The 17,121-nt window shown below is 41.2% G+C and overlaps 1 protein-coding gene across 3 annotated transcripts in view; it reads left to right on the top strand.

The window, feature by feature from the left end:
• Positions 1–6,235: 6,235 nt before the first annotated feature.
• Positions 6,236–17,121, top strand: part of CEP170B (centrosomal protein 170B) — a 107,649-nt gene continuing 96,763 nt past the window's right edge. The window contains exons 1-3 of one of the 3 annotated variants that reach the window (XM_074291033.1): positions 6,237–6,506; positions 12,354–12,439; positions 13,867–14,002. In XM_074291033.1, the coding sequence (XP_074147134.1) occupies positions 13,898–14,002 (105 nt within the window). In that variant the 5' untranslated portion in view covers positions 6,237–6,506; positions 12,354–12,439; positions 13,867–13,897. Of the gene's footprint in view, positions 6,507–12,353; positions 12,440–13,866; positions 14,003–17,121 lie in introns of all 3 variants that reach the window. The other 2 variants (XM_074291034.1, XM_074291032.1) reach the window with 2 other exon arrangements.

Raw genomic sequence — 17,121 nt, 5'->3', positions numbered from 1 at the left:
GTCACAAATTGCTTTATTTGTTTTTGTTTTCTTAAATCTCATGTATGTGAATTTAGTCTTCTTAGCGAGAGTGGGAACACCCTTAGAGCAATACGTAGGTCTGCCCCTTCTCTTTCTCACTTTTTTCAAGGATTTAGAGGTGGAAAATTCTGTTAGACATTATCTAATACAAACTTCCCTTTTGATAGATGAGGGAAAGATAGAAGGGTCTTGCCTTGGTTCCATCTAGCTAGTAATTGGCAGACCTGAGATTTGAACCCAGATCATCTGGGACAGCTAAATGACAGTGAATAGAATCATACCAGGCTTGAAATCAGGAAGACATCTGCCTGAATTCTAATCCAGTCTCAGATACTTATGAGCTGTGTGACTGGGCAAAATCACTTAACTCTACCCCAGTTCTTCATGTATAAAATGAGCTGGAGAAGAAAATAGCAAAGCTGAATTTCAGTATCTTAATCAAGAAAATCCCAAAATGGGTCAAAAAGAGTCAAGTATGACAAAAACAATTGAACAATAACCTCTACTTTAAATTTACTGCTCTTTCTACTAGGACCCAGATCAGCATCTATTTTGTTTTACCTGGTGCTTCGCCTCTCATATGACTAAGCACAAGACTGGCCACTTAGGGGACCTAAGAAAAAATGAGCTTGAATGAAAAGCAGGCAAGACCCTACACAAGCATAAATTAAGAAAGTTGGGTATCAGAGTATCACTTGCTCATTCTTGTATAGAAACAGATCCTCAGGTCCCCATCCTTTTAAAAATCAGAGATGCAAATATTAAACTGGGTAGCACAGAATTAGCTCCCTCATCTTTCTCCTGGGGTAGTCCCAGGCCTTTGATGTGGCTGTTCTCTTTCCCGTCCCTGGGAATGAAGCCTCTTCTCCCCAGAGGTCCTTTTAAGATGCTGGTCAGGTCTTGAAACAATGCCTCATGGGGGATAAATGATTAAAGATCTCAAAGCTGGGTTTGAGGAGACTAGTTTCTCCTACAGTATTCCATAGATTGCCTTCTTCCCTCTCCCTAAAAATAAGGTAGTCATGCTACTGGGATAGGAATTTGAAGTTATAGGAATCCTCTATTAGGTGACCTTAGTGATCTGCTCAGAGAACCTGAGTTCAAGTCTTAGCTCTGCTTGGCACTTGTGTCACTTCCTCATCTGTAAGAGAGGTGATGTCTAAGGCTTCTTCCAGCTCTAAACCCTGCGATCCTGGGCAGATATGCATCAAGGGCATAATGATACAAAATAAAGAGCCTTGGAGATGGAGCCAAGAGTCTTCTTTATTGTCCTGGCTCCATCCCTGACTATTTCTATGATGTGGGCAAGTGACTTCATCTCTCAAAGACGCAGTTACCTCTTCTCTAAAATGCTACTTAACACAAAGGCTTGTTGGATGGGAAGTATTTTGTGAACCTTAATGTACTCTAGAAATGAGAAGCATTTATTATAATTCAGTCAGCAAAACAAATCCAACCCAATCAAGAACAAGGATCCAGGCTTTTTTTTTTTTTCTTTTTTCTTTCTTTTTTTTTTTTAGGCAATGGGAATTAAATGACTTGTTAAGAATCATACAGTTAATAAGTGTCTGAGGTCAGCTTTGAACTCAGGTCCTCTTGATTCCAGGGCCTGTGTTCGATCCTACATTGTGTTCTATCAATCAATGCACCACCTAACTGTCCCAGTCATATCCTCTTCTTGCAAAATGAAAATAAATTTAGATATATAATTTTAATGTTTACTTTCCTACAGATTGATTTTTCAGATGTTCTTGGTGATTTCAGACTTGCATGGAGAGAGGTAGAACAAATAAATTATTCTTTCCTTTTCCCAACATGATGGAAGACTGGGTTTCAAATCCTGCCTCTGACAAGTAGTCTTGACCAAATACTTTAATTTTTCTGATCTGCATTTTCTTCATTTGCAAAATGGGATGTTGGGGAAGAAATGGGCTAAATGTATAACCTTTGAGGTTCCTTTCTTACTCTAGAGTTACAGTGCTGTGACCCTGATCTCACTTGGTCAGAATTGCTGCCATTCTTAGCTGCCATCTCCTTCTGGGGATGTCAACATTGAAAGGGCTGGTTTGGAAATGTGAAGGGAACTAATAAATATACAGTAGGGAAAACTAGAAGGTTCAGAACTTGTTCCCTAGTTTTAGTCACAGTTTCTGTCCCTGCACTGATATCATTTGTGGAAGAAGGCCAGGTCTTGAATTCTAAGCCAAAGATAGAAAACTCCTAGACCATTTGGACAGAAATCAAAGGCATCCTGGCCCTCTGAATCTGTTCACCCTTTTTGCTGGCCAGACAATAAAATTCAGGAGCAAATTCAAACAAATACCTATTAACCAATTAATAAGCATTTATAATGAACTTATAATGTAAACCCAGAAGCTGGGTTTACAAACACCAAAGTTAAAATGGTCCCTTCTCTTAAGGAACTTATATTCTATTGGAGAAGACATTTCATGCATGGTAATTTTTTAGGAGAAGGCAAAGGTGAACTTTGAAGGAAATGAGGGATTCTTGAGAGGTTGAGAGATGAGGAGAATATATATATATATATATATATATACATATATATATACGTATATATACATATACGTATATATATACATATATATATATATATATATATATATTCTAAGAATGAGGAACTTATGTGTATGGTCCTATGTTAAGCCTAATAGAAACTATTGGATAAGCATACATTTAGGAACTTTGAGTGTCAGGGCTCACAGACATGTGATATGGTGGAAAGACTTCTAAACCCCAAAACAGTAGCCTTGTATTGTCATTTGGGGTTTGCCCCTATTTAACTTTGTGATGATCTTAGGAAAATTTCTTCACTCTTGTAAATTTGTTTCTCATATTCAAAATGAGGAGGGGTTTGGATTAGATAATCTGCAGTTTTAAATATTCTGGAATTCAATTCTATTGGGCAACATTTCTTCCTGTATTAAATTTCTTATCTATATTACTTTTTTCTTTTCTTAATTTAAAATTTCCCCCCAGTGATTCAAAGCAATTCCAATAGACTTGGAGTTCATCCATATTCAGAGAAAGAACTATGGAGACTGAATATAGATCAAAGCATAGTATTTTCACCTTTTTTTTTTTTGTTGGTGGTAATATTTGTTTGTTGCCATTTTGTTTTTTTCCTCATGTTTTTCCCCTTTTAATCTGATTTTTCTTATATAATGTGATAATATGGAAATCTGTTTAGAAGGACATATTTCTTCTAAATATGGATTGCAGATATTTAAATCTTTATCAGATTGCTTGCTGTCTTGGGGAGGAGAGAGGCAAGGGAGGAAGGCAGAAAAATTTGAAACACAAAGTTTTACAAAAATGAATGTTGAAAACTATCTTTACATATCTTACACATCTTTACATATATTTGGGAAATACTATTGGAACATTTCCCCCCAATTAACAAGCAATTATTTTATCTCCCTCTGACCTTTTCCCACTGAGAAAGAGAAAAAAAAAAAAAAAAGGAAAAAGAAAAAGAAAACTTTTGTACAAAAATTCTCATATTGTCTACACGAGGAGAAAGAATATTTCTCATCCTGCATTTGAAATCCATTACTTTTACATTTTAATATATAGAACATTGATTCTCTAACTTTACCCCAACTGCCTTGCTCAAACCATATATATGTATATGTTATACATATTTATCACTTTGTTCAGTATTTGAAGCTTTGATTAAATAAAACTTTACATTACATGTCTGTGTATACTATGGAGTGGCAAAGAAAAACAACTGTTCATTCAACAGAAAACCCACGATAACTGTGATATCTGGTGTTCAACTGAGAGGGTAGTGCAAAAGACATTTAGATTATGATAATAATGAGGAGATAATGATTATAATTCACCTTTCTATACTATTCTAAGCTTTCCAAAGAGCTTTTCCCACAAGAACCCTCTGAAATAGAAAGTATTTTTAAATCTTAATTTACAAACAAAGAAACTAAACCTGAGAGAGTTTAAATGACTGAATTATGATCATAGTCTAGAGCTGGATGGGGATTTAGAAGACATCTAATCCATGCTTTCCCCTTCCCACCACAGATTTTTTACAGATTAAAAAAAGAAGCCTAGGGAACCCGTGCTCTTAAGAGACCAATAAGTGCCAGGGCCAGGACTTTAAAAACAAAACAAAACACAGAATTTGGAGTTTGTGCTTCTGAGTCATTAATTCACTGTGTGACCTTTGGTAAATCTTATCTCCCTGGGCTTCAGTTTTCTCATTTATAAATTGGGTTTATTCTAGGTGATTTCTAAAGTCCCCTCCAGCTCCAAATTCTGTAATTCTAAGACTGTGACTCTAAGCTTTCCACTATCTTGCTATGTCTCTCTCTCTCTCTCTCTGTCTCTCTTTTTTTTTTAATCAATGCTTTATTTTAGATTTCAAATTTAAACCCAAGATCACCTGATGGGAATTCATTGTTTGATGATAATATATGTGGGTTATGTGTTTATGGGTTATTTTCCCTGATTGAGACTTTTCCCTTGTCCCACCTTCAGTAAATAATTCAGGACTGCTGAGAATAAAGCCAAATCAGTCAGTTTAGAATTATTGAGAAAGGGAAATGTGTCATAACTTGTCCTGTCACCTCTTTCTTGAAGTCCTCTCTGACTACTCTAGCTAAGTCTCCTTTTAACTCCTCTGGTACTTAAGAATATGAATTATAGTCTATCTAGCACTGATTTCATTTAGTCTGACTATTCTCGGACAATTCTGTGAGTCAGATTTATCAGTCTTTTGAGGGCAGAGCTTGCATTTTAAACACATCTTGTTTCCCTCCAGGGCCTGCCAATCAGCCAAGTACCCAACTCACTGAAGGGGCTCAGTGTAAATACCTGATTAATGATGGATCATCCTTTTCTAGTCATTTCCTCCAGGATCTCAAAGGATACCAATGTGGGAAAGTCTATACTGTCTTTGAAAGCCCTGCCGGGTCCTGGCCTAGCCAGGAGAGTTTTTTAGGAGATGTCATAATGGGTGTGTTAGGCCTTTCTGGGTCCTAGCAAGATTAGAAATAAAGGAGGGGCGGGGCTTGGCTCTGCCACCCTTAAGAAATGGCTAGGTTTGCAGCCAGTTATAGACCTACTTTGAGCAGAGTCCAGAGAGCAAATAGAGTTAATAATAACCAGTGAGAGCTGGCCCCACAGAAGTCTCCAACGTCAGAGCTGGCAGGGTCCCTCAGAGAAGATCTAGTCTAATCCCTTCATTTTATAAGTGGGAAAACCCTGAAACTAAAATCAATGAGAAACGAGGACACTTATCCAAGGTCACACAGAGCTTCAGAGCTAGGATTCAACCCAAGGTTTTCCGAGTTCAAATTCAACATTCCTTCTTCTCTACCACGCTGGCTATGCCCCGTGTTTTGTGCCTTCCTCCATTAGGAGGCTGGGAGTGGGGAGAAGGGAAGGGCCAAATGCCTCAGGACACCCTCTGCACTGTGCAGAACACAGCTGGCACTTCGCCAGGCCCTGGGCCAAAGCTGGGGCTGAAGTATTGGGTGGAGGGGCCTGGTTAAGCGTTAACCTCCTTGCATTGGACAGGAGCCAGGGATACATCTGAGCCCTATTTTAAATGGGAAGCCCTAACTGAACCTCCGTTCTGAGCCTACTGAGAGGGTTCATAGAGGGAGTGCACTGCCCTCTCCCGGGAGAAGGTGAGGCAGAGATGGGGCGACTGGGTATCCAGTCTCTACTCCGTTGCATCTCGTTCCCTTTGAGACTTACTAAGACTCCCGGAGTTAGCGCAGGTCCTCTTTCTTGGAAAGAGAGTGGGGCTGTGGAGGGAGCGGGGTGTCGGGAGATCTTTCACCTTGTCACGGGTCTTAGGTCCCTCACGGTATCCCTTTAACCCTCTGCATTCCAGATTTGTGCGCTTGAGATGACCAGCATTCGGAGGTGGGTCTGGGTTGCAGATTGCGGAATAGAAAGGGGGGGCAGCTCGGGCCTTCATCTGACGCCCAGACTTTCCCCATCCTCTTGGGCGCGCAGCGCACACCTGGTTCCCAGTTCCCTCGGCTCTAACCTGGATTTCCTGCTCGGGAAGAGGCGGGGGCGGAGAGAGGGAGGAGGAGGAGGGGCTGGAGAGAAAGCCTGGAGGGGGCCGGGCCGCAGACAGAGGGAGGGGCGGGCCGGGCTGGAGCCTCCCGCAGACGTCAGTAACCTGCTTGGCTAGGGCCGCCAGCGGCGCTGCTGCTGCTGCTGCTCCCCTGGCCGCTGAGGTTGAGCCAGGGCCGGGGCCGGGGCGGGCTGGCGAGCCGGCCTCGCTCAGCCGGGGCCATGTCCTAGCTTCCGAGCCGCGCCTCCGCGCCGCGCCGAGCCGGGCGGGCTGGGCTGGGCCCGGGCTGCGCGGCTGCCGCGCCCGGGCTCCAGCCAGCCCCGCGCCTGGAGGACAGGGAGGAGGAGGAGGTGGCGGCTGAGCTGCTGGCAGGAGCCCGGGCCCTGGACTGGGGGACCCGAGGCCGGAGCAGGTGAGTGAGCAACTCCCACAGCCCAACCCCCACGTCGGTTCTCCTTCTCCGGCTGCGGGCCCTGGCCCGCCCCGCCCCTCACCTGCGTGGGCACCGGAGAGAACCTGGACTAGGGAAGCCCGCTCTCTGCGGGGCGGCCTCGGTCCACCTGGGCGCGCGCTCCACCCTCTCCCTAGCCAGACAAAGGCGCGCGCCCCTGGTGTCCCCAGGTGCGGGGCCCGGGCCAGACTCCTCCACCCCACCCCCCCACTTGGACTGTCAGCGCAGCGCGGGCGCGGCGGAGCTGGGGGAGGGGAGTGTGTCATCCTGTCGCACTATCCCTCTGTCCCACTTTCAGGCTTGGCCTGGGGTAGGGAGGCCACAGTCCCCGAGGATTGAAAAGAGGGACTGGGGTTGATGGCTGGGGGAGTGAGTGTCTCTGGCTGTCGCCTCTGAATATCTGCGGGGCGGAGATGGCTCCTAAGGCCGCAGCCATTGCTGCGAGAGGGGTGAGAGCTGATTCAGGATAAGGCCTCTTTTCCTCCCCTCCTCCCTCCTTCCTGGTCCCTGCCGCTTCCTTCTTTTTCCTCCTTCCCCGTTCCTTTCTCCTCCATTCTTTTTTCCTCCCTGTCTCTCCCTTTTCCCATGCTCTTCCCTTTTTTCCTCTCTGCCGCCTTCTTTCACTGTCTCTTTTTTTCTCCCTTCTTGTTCTTGGTCTCATCCCTTCTTTCCTCCCTGCTTCTCTTTCCCTATTCCCTGTTCTCTTCCTTTCTCTTCTCCCTGCCTCTCCTTTTCCCTTTGCTTGTTCTTTTGCCTTCTTTCCTTCTTGGCCCTTTCTTTCCATGTTCCTATTCTCTCTTTCTTTCCTGCTTTCCCCCTTTCCATCTTTCCTCCCTATCTTTCCCTTTCCCTATGCTCTCTCCTTCTTTCCTCCCTGCCTCTCTCTATTCCTATCTATTTTCTTCTTTCTTCCCTGAATCCTTTCTCTGTCCCTTTTCTTTTCCCTTTTCTCCTTGTCTCTTCCCCCCTTTCCTCCCCTTTCTCTGTTATTTTCCTTTCATGTCCTCTTTTTTCTTTTCCCTTTCTCCCTATTATCCCTATATCTCCTTCTATATCTCCCTATATCTCTCCTTCTTTCTCTTCTCTTTTTCTTCAGCACTTGTCTCCCTCTTCCTCATTCTGTTCTTGTCTCTGCTCCCTACCCTACTGTTTCCCTGACTCTTCAGCTTCTTACCTCTCTTCATCCCTCTCTCCTGTGTCTGTCTTTTCTCCCCTCTGACTCTGTGCCTTCCCCTTCTTTTTTCTCTGTCTCTCCCCTCCCTACTGTCTGTCGTCCTTTTTCTTGTTATCTATTTCCTCTGTCTATCTCTGTCTCTCTCTCCTTTTCTCTTCTCTCCCTTTCCCAATTCCCCTTCCCTTGCCTCTCTCAATCCTTGAATTTAAGGTTTCTGTAGTTTCTTTCAGTGGAGGCTCAGTTTTCTTTGAGGGAGGAATTTATGATGTGGATTACTTTTCCTTCTACTAGCCAATGCCAGTAAAGATTTGAAACCACAAGTGGGTGGGATGGGACTGGACAGGATAGGATTGCCTGCTGGGTAGTGAAAAGTAGTTCCAGGCTTTGGGTCAGGATTTGTGTGTGTTGAGATGGGTAACACTCCTTCCCCTCTCTAGCAACCCTGTCATCTCAAGAGTTTGATATTAGATTTATCATCTTGGGCAAGTCACTTTATTTTTCTGAACTTTAGTGTTCTTAGCTATATGAGAATAATAACACTCAGATTGCTTACCTCGATGGGTTGTTGTGAGGAATGTTCTTTAAAGTTTAAAAAGTTTTACAGGAATGTAAATTGGTATAATTATCTAAATTTTGTTTGAATACTTTCAGGAACAGGGTGCTCACTACTTTATAAGGCAGTCTACTCTGTTTTTGTGCTTATTGTTAGGAAATTCTTCTTTATTTTAAACTAATGTTTTTCAGTAATTTGTCCAACCAATTCTTTTTTTGAAACCAGATTTGATGTGTCTGAGAAGACCCCAATTGCAGAAGCAGTAATGCTTGAAAAGACCTTCCTATTCAGGAAGAGCTCTTGGGATAGACATTTCTATACCTTGACATTCCAGGGCTCCAGATTCTCAATGTGAAGGTAATAAGAGAAAGGAAAAAAAAGTCCTGAATGAATGGCAGAATCCGGAGCAAAACTGGAAGGGACCTTACTCCTCTAATAGTTTTATTTGACATTTAATTTTCAGTCCCAGGAAGAAGTGATTTGTCCAAGGCCACAAAACAAATTGGTATCAGGTCATTGTTTTTTTTTTTTTCCTCCTATACCTCACTGGTAGAATTAAATGGAAGAATGTCCCAGAGGAATAGGTCTGTCTATGTACTATGCAAACATGTTTTAAGGGATGTATTGGCAGCTAGCTGAGAGCAAGAGTCTTTGAAGGAGGTATGTGAAAGTGAAGGAGGGAGATCCACATATTTTCTTCTAGTTTTCCAGATACCCAGAGGACAGCACCAGGGTCATCTAGAAAAATCCTTCCTCTAACATCATGTAAACAATGAAAGTTTGGACTATATGTCTTCTAAGGTCCTTTTAGCACTAAGCTTCAGAAACTAAATTACAGGGAGATGTAGAAGGAATAAATCTCCTAACTATTAAAGCACAAAAGTAGAAAGATTGCCTCATGACTTTTTGAGGAAGATCCTAGATGACTTTATAGAATGAAGAAGCGATTCCTGCTCAGGAAGGGGTGTAGAATAAGGCTGGCCATTTTGAGATATGCTTTACTGGCCTCCATACCCCCATCATGTGACTAGATCTAGGCTGAACAGCATAATAAAATTTGAGTATTGTTAAGCACCTAATGTGTATTAGATACTGGGTATAGCAAGACAAAAACAAAACAATCTTGCCTGCTTTCCAAGAGATTATATGCTGGAGTGGGATGCTTAAGATGCAAAGCATATACATGATTAGAGGCAACAGTGCTAACAACTAAAGGCTTTCTATAGGAATTCAGTTATTTTTCAGCTGTGATCCCATTTGGTGTTTTCTTGGCAAAGATATTAGAGGGGTTTGCCATTCTCATTTTGCAGATGAGAAAATTGAGGGAAAGCTAAATGACTTGCTCAGTATCACACAGCTGGGGAGTGTCTGAAGCTGTATTTGAATTCAAGGCTTCCTGTTTGCAGGCTTGGCCTACTATCCACTGTTCTTCCCCTTGCACTCTCAGCTACCCCTTCCTATAGGAGATAAAAAAAAATAAATTGATCCTTGAAGAAAGTCAGTACTAAAAAGTAGAAGTGAAGCCTGGGGTACTTATCTGGGCCATACCAAGAGAATAGCAAATTGGCCAGTTTGTCTGGAATATGCAGTGTGTAAAGGGATGGAATGTGTAAGAGTATTATGAAGGTAGCCTGGAGACATAATTGTAAAGGAAAAGGAAACCCAAGCTATTGTCTTCTGAGAGTTCGCAGTCCAGAGGGAGTGGAAAACCCTGGGCTTTCTCTGAGACCACTGGTCTGATTAAGACCCAATCTCAGTCTCCCTCTGATTAGACTGAAATTTCAAATGCACTTTGTAAATCTAGCCTTTAAGCTAACATTCTTAAGACTTACCAAATCTGTCACATGGTATATTTTCCCATGGAAAATGCTTGGCATTTCTGCAATTCAATGTAAATCACAAAGAATCCAGCTTCACAGAGAAGCCTCATGGAACAGTGAATATTGATTGAATCAGTCTGTAAGCATTTATTAAGCATCCACTGTGGCCAGGTACTGTATTTAGCATTGGGGATACAAAAAGAGGCAAAAGACTTCTCTCAAGAAGGGCACGAACAAGCTATAACAAGAATGAATAGGAAATAATTAACAGAGGGAAGGCACTTAGAATTAAGAGGCTTCTTGTAGGAGGTAGGATTTTAGCTGGGACTTTCATAAAGTTGGAGCAAAGGTGTAAGAATAAGGAAGAAGAGCATTGAAGTCTTGGGGGACAATCAGAGAAAATGCTGGGAGTGTCTTGTTTTTGTTTGGCTGTATAGCCCAGTTACACTTCAGACACATAGTTACTGTATGACTGGACAATTTACTGAGGACACTCTCTAAGACTGAAGTTGAAAGCTGGTGCTTCATGGTAGAGGGAATTTCCTCACTAAGGTCAGTGGAATTATAAATTCAATCCTTCTTTATAAATCTTTATAAATCATAAAGATCTGTAAAAGTATCAGTAACTCTCATGATATAGTTAAGTGATCTGAGTTCTAGTTGGACTGGAGCCAGGGACCAGGAAGCAGTCATGTTAATTTAAGCCAGATTAATTGTCCTAATGATGGAAGACCATCCTTGCACTCAGGACCAGGGTATTCGCCCCTAGGAAGCTTGGAGTAGAGTAGGAATTTTCTTGGTCCTCAGATGATCAGGCAGCTGAATTGGCAAGCATCACAAGTCTGTTGTGATAACTTCAGTGCTTGCTACCCTGTCTCTCCTGCCCTTTCCTGGAGTGAATTATCAGATGGTATCAGTACAGGACCGCTCATGTTTAATAGGGATGCTTGTATTCAATGAAGCTGTATTCTTGATAACCTCCCCCTCTCCTGGACAACAGGCCTGACCACGCTTATCAGCTGATGTTCTGTGGCAGGAGCTAGTGTTACCCCAGCCTTTGGCTGGCTCATGAAGCTTGAGGCTCTTGCCCAGGGTGTGTGGAGGGGAGAACCAAGTGGTTAAGGGCCTTGGGGAGGAACACACCCCTCCTTAGTGCTGGAGAACAGAGTTAGAGAGAAGTAGATGATTCCTTTGGTCTAAAGGAAGATAAGAGTTCTGCCTAAGGCTAATGAAAGGGTGGTATTTGGTTTTAAACCACGTTTTGAATCACTTTTAAAAAGTTTTTATTGATTTTTTTTTGTTTGTTTCTTACATTACCATATATCCTGTATCTTGCTGAATCACTTTTTAATATGCCTGAGTGAGAGAGAAGCAAGGGAAAAACCATGACCTAAAACCCAGTCTAATGTGTTGAGGCCCAGATTGGACCCTGGAGTCAAGGCTAATGATCTTATAAACAACAGAGTAAGGAGAAAAACCCTGGGTTAGAATCTCTCTCTACTATTTCCTGTGTGACTTAGGGCGATTATTCTTCTACTTGAGCCTCAATTCACCTACATAGTAAAGGAGGGGGAAAGCAAAAAATTGTGGAAAGAATATTAAATTTTGGACCATTCTGGACCTTTGTTTCTTCATCTGTAAAATTAGGAAGTGGGTAAGCAAATTACAACTCAAAGGAATTTTATTTTAAAATGTAAAAAACAAAAAACAAAAAACCCAACGTTCTAAGCTTAAGTGCTATATAACAACAAATGATGGGATATTACCTGCTGATTGTAGTTTACTCATCTCTATTCTAGAGAAAGTCTCTCCCAGTCCTAAATCCTCTGATTAGTTAATTTCTAAGGCCCCTTCCAGCTTTAAATTCCCTCTATGTATGATCCTATTACTGAATTAGGATTGCTTGGTTTCTTTACAATCCTCAAAATTAGGGGGCCTTTCCTTCCATCGTTCAAGTCTTACGCTGGGCTAGAATGTGGTTTTCTCTGCTTCCAAATGCCTTCCTTCAAATGGCTTGTCTCATTTCCTTTCAGAGTCATCCCCTGCTTATCCCTAGCCTCAATGAGCTTTCTTCTAACGTTCCTTACAGTTAGAATTACTGGGCATACTTGCTACTCTCCTCTTATCATTAATTGGGAGGTTTCCTGAGAGCAAAACTTGAATCCTTCCTCTTCTGGGACAACACTCCCCAAGGGCAGAATTTGTCTCATGCTTTTTCTCCCCCTCCCCAAACTATGAGTTCTCTTTTTCTCTCATTGCAGACTAGAGAACAGAGTAAAACATGTCTGAGGTCCTTGGCTTCTACTCTGTGCTCTCATTTGGGGACTGGCAGGCCCTAAAACAGTAGGTAAGCCCCAGACAATAGTTGTACATGGGTTTGTCTTGGCCATCTAGAACAGTGAGTTACAACCAAAAGGCCATATCCTATCTGTATTTGTATAGCACTTATGGTAAGAATGTTACTAGTGGCTCTCATCTTCCCTGCTGGCCTCAAGGTATAAATCTTCTATCTATGAGCAGAAACCTCTCTCTGTTCTGTCTCCATATTGGCCCTTCTCCCTTCCTAGCAGGAAGTGTTCCTGGGTTATAGGAATCACATAAGATCACTATTAAAACATTTATCATGTAAGATTGTGTATTGTAGTAATCAGGATTGGTTCTTTATGTTCTTACTGGATAATGAGCTCTTTGAGGAAGGGAACCTTCTTTATTTAAACTTTCATCAAGAAGGATATAGTTTCATATACAACAGGTACTTACTAAATATTTATTGAATGAATGAATTATTAGATTTTGAATGTCAAAAATAGGGACCCTTCAGGACTGCCAAATACCCCAGTCTTTTTTATTTTAAAATTTTATAATTATACATTTTTTGACAAGTATATGTGCATGAGTAATTTTTTTTATAACATTATCCCTTGTATTCATTTTTCCAGATTTTCCCCTCCCTCCCTCTACTCCCTCCCCTAGATGACAGGCAATCTCATACATTTTACATGGGTTACATTATAACCTATATATATTATATATATTATATGTGTGTAAATCCCATTTTCTTGTTGCACGTTAAGTATTGGATTCCGAAGGTGTAAGTAACCTGGGTAGATAGACAGCAGTGCTAATATTTTACATTGAATTCCCAGTGTTCCTTCTCTGGGTGTAGTTGTTTCTGTCCATCATTGATCAGCTGGAAGTGAGTTGGATCTTCTTTAGGTTGAAGATATCCACTTCCATCAAAATACATCTTCATACAGTATTGTTGTTGAAGTCCAAATACCCCAGTTTTGAGGATCCAGATGACAATGTAATTGTGAATTAAAAAATAAATAAATAAATAAAATATGATATGTCATTATTATTCAGTCATTGCAGTCATACCTGACTCTTTTTTCCCCTTCTGGTGTTTTCTCAGCTTATTGGAATGGTTTTGCCATTTCCTTGTCAAAATCCAGATGAGTAAACTGAGACAGATAATGTTAAGTGACTTGCCCAGGTTCAGACAGTGTCATATGAATTTGTGAAGAAGAATCTTCCTAACTCCAGGCCCAGCACTTTATCTACTTTGCCACCTAGCTAATGTTATTTGTGTTTTTCTACTTCGGTATACAGTCTTCAAGGATCCATTTCTATTTGAGGCTAATCTCATTTTGCAGATGAGGAAACTGAGACTCAGGATAAGTGATTTTTCACATGCTTTCACAGATATTAAGTGAAACAACCAAGATTTGAACCTATGTTTTAAGGCTTAATATCTCTCTTTTTTCCCCCCAGGAAACTCGAAGAGGAAGTGACAGCTAACAAGATGAGTGTGACATCATGGTTTCTGGTGAGCAGCAGTGGCACCCGCCACCGGCTGCCAAGAGAAATGATATTTGTTGGCCGAGATGATTGTGAACTGATGCTTCAGGTGAGTGTGATTTGAGGAAAGAGCTGATTTTCTTGACTGGAATGGATATTTCATTGAAACCTCAACCTTCAGACATATGCCTCTTGTATCAGCTGGCCCCTTGAAAGTACTGATCAATGGGTTCCCATGTCTAAGAGTGGAGTAGAGTGCTTCAGAAAATTGAGATTTCCTGATCACTTGGAGGATTTCATGCAGAAGTTTTAAATCCATTTATCTAATATGACATGGTGGGGATTTTTGATATAGTGTTAGTTTGGGGTGAAATCTCTGAGATCCCTTTCTGGTCTGAGATTTTATGATTTGGTATTTGTTGGTGAGTCAAAGTGAGCAGTTACATACTGGCAATGAGGACAACTGTAATTGACCACACAGAACAGGATGCAGATATATTTTCTGGAGAGAACTGGGTTAGAGACGGGGGCAAGAGAGAAGCTGAATAATTTTCTTATTCATTCCTATTAGATTATGAGACTCAATGAGAATGGGTTCTATAAGGGACCATCCTTTTAGTTCTTTTAAAGACAATCAAGCTCAATTCCCTTATTTTATAGAGGAGGAAGGGGTTAAAATGTCAGCTCAAAAAGATCTTAGAATAAAGATCATGGACTATTAAAGTTGGAAGGATCTTTAGAAAATATAGGATATATATATATATATATATATATATATATATATGTGTATGTATATATACATACATATATATAATATATTGGATTTGTATATAATATATATATATGATATGTTACACACACTCCATATCTATATATGGAGAGAGAGAGAGAGAGAATATATGAATATATAGGATATCAGAAGTAGGAAGGCCCTAAAAATGTAAAAGAAAAAATGTCAACGCTAGAAGAAAATTTAGATCTCACAACCTAGACTTTTAAGGTTCTAATGAATCTTAGAACACAGAATGTTGAATATTAAAATAAGGAAGGACCTTAAAAACCATTTAGTGTATACAGCCTGACCCCTTCATTTATAGATGTAGGAATTGTCCGGAGAGAGAACACTTGCCTAATGTCATGCAGTGGTAGTGGCAGATATGAGATTAGAACTCAGGTCAACTTGATTCCCAAACATTCTCTTTTAACCTAATTTCTGCCAGTCCCTGACTGGGCCTGGGTTAGATTTGCACAGCATTCACATAGCTCATGATTTCCTATTATGTTTTACCTTGGCAGGTCATCTTGTTTGGGGTTGGGAGTCTGTGTTTGTGTTTTTCACAATGAGTCATGCCAAGGTACTGGCCTGCCCAGCCTAGCTCAGTCTGCCTGGGGAATGGGTGAAGCTCAGTGTACTGTTGCTAGTGGTTGAGACTTGGCCATCAGTTCAGTTCTGTTCAAAACAATGAATATTTATTAATTACATACTATGTGCAGGGAATACAAATATTAAAAATAAAAAGTAAAACCTTACATTCCCTGCCCTCAGGAAGCTTATAATCTGCTGGGGAAAGGGCAATGATACAATGATACAAAGAGAATAGAGACAGTGGTGAGATCCAAGCAAAGTGCTCTGAGAAATCTTGAAAATTTTGAGCTCATTTTTGGCACTTAAACTGGGCCTTGAAGGAAGAAAATAATTTTGAAAGGATTGTATTCTAAATAGTGGGGAGGGGGTGACATAAGCAAATGCATGGAGGTGGGAAAGGTAGGCTGAATTAAGAGTGGTGAGTAGGCTAGTTTGGCCAGAATGTAGGGTGTGTGCAGGTGAGGAATGTGATAGAAAGCTGGAAAGGTATGTTGGAGTCAGATGTAGAGGACCTTGAATAGCAGGCTTAAGAAGTTTTTCTTTAGTTCTGGAGGTAATAGGGAGCCACTGAAAGTTGGCTTTAGTTTTTTTCTTAATTTTTTATAGGAGAGTGACATGATTAGAGCAGGGGTTTAGGAAGATTGTTTTGTCAGCTATGTGAATAATATCCAGGAAAGGGGAGAGACTAGAGGCAGGGAGACCTAGTAGGAGGTGATGATAATGATAATACAAGTCTGAACGAGAATAAGTTAGAATGATCTGTCATCCTATAGAATGTATTCATTTAACAGATGTTTTAAGTACCTGGTAGTTTGCTCATTGTCACTGACAGGAGGTCCAATTTCCTGTCCCATGGATGGAATCATAGTCATTGATTGAGACCAGAAGGGACTCATGATTTTATAAATAAGACCCAGTGACTTAACTACAATCGTATGACTAAAGTTCTCATATATAGGGTGATGATCCAAACTTAGGTTCTTTGATATCAAGTTTAGTTCTTTCTCTGTAATGAGACAGGCAGTATGCTTATGGCACAGGAAGATTTGAGTTCAAACCCCACTTTGGACACTTTTTAGCTAGGTGATAGTAGGTAAGTCACTTTATCTTTGTGAACCTAAGTTTTTCTTCAATTGCAGAATGTGATATAGAATAGTACCTAAGTCCCATGATTGTTGTGAGGATCAAATGAGATAGTGCAAGCAAACACTAAGTAGCATTTGCTAATTTCCAAGGTTTCAGTGTTTCCAATAAAAATGTAATGAGCTAGTTACAGTCTCCCTCTGAATAAGGGATGATCAAACATAGGTACAGATGAGTGTGATACAAATAAGAATAAGACTAGTGCATGAGAGTTTAAAGTGCTGTTGAGATCAGAGGAGCGAGATGTCAAGTCTCACTAGTTAGGATGAGTTCTTAACTATTCTGTGTGGCCTGAGAATGGAAGGATCACCATTTTTTCATAAAGCATTTAGGTCCTGCCTGAGGAGATGGCCCAATACAGATAACTGGACACACCAAGTATACGATGTAGGACACAAATACAGATACACAGCATGTCTTCTAGTACTTTGGAATAAAGAACCCCAGAACTGGAAAAGACCTCAGGGGGTTCAACCCCTACTTTGTTACAACATCCCTCACCGTGATCCAGCCTTCACAGTGATGGGAAAATCACTCTTCTGAGTCAGCCCATTCCACAGTTGGTTATCTCCAGTTGTAAGGAGATTTTTCTTATATTTAGCTGACACCATCTCCTTGTTACTTCTCCCCTCCCACACACAACATTATATCTAGTTGTGCCTTATGAGGCCCAACCTAGCAAGTCTAACCCTTCTCTGATACTGTAGCCCTTCCTGTGC

Source organism: Sminthopsis crassicaudata, chromosome 2 (genome assembly GCF_048593235.1).
Source record: "Sminthopsis crassicaudata isolate SCR6 chromosome 2, ASM4859323v1, whole genome shotgun sequence".
NCBI lineage: Eukaryota > Metazoa > Chordata > Mammalia > Dasyuromorphia > Dasyuridae > Sminthopsis > Sminthopsis crassicaudata.
Note: the sequence above shows the minus strand (reverse complement) of the source record. Positions and strands in the feature narration are given on the sequence as shown.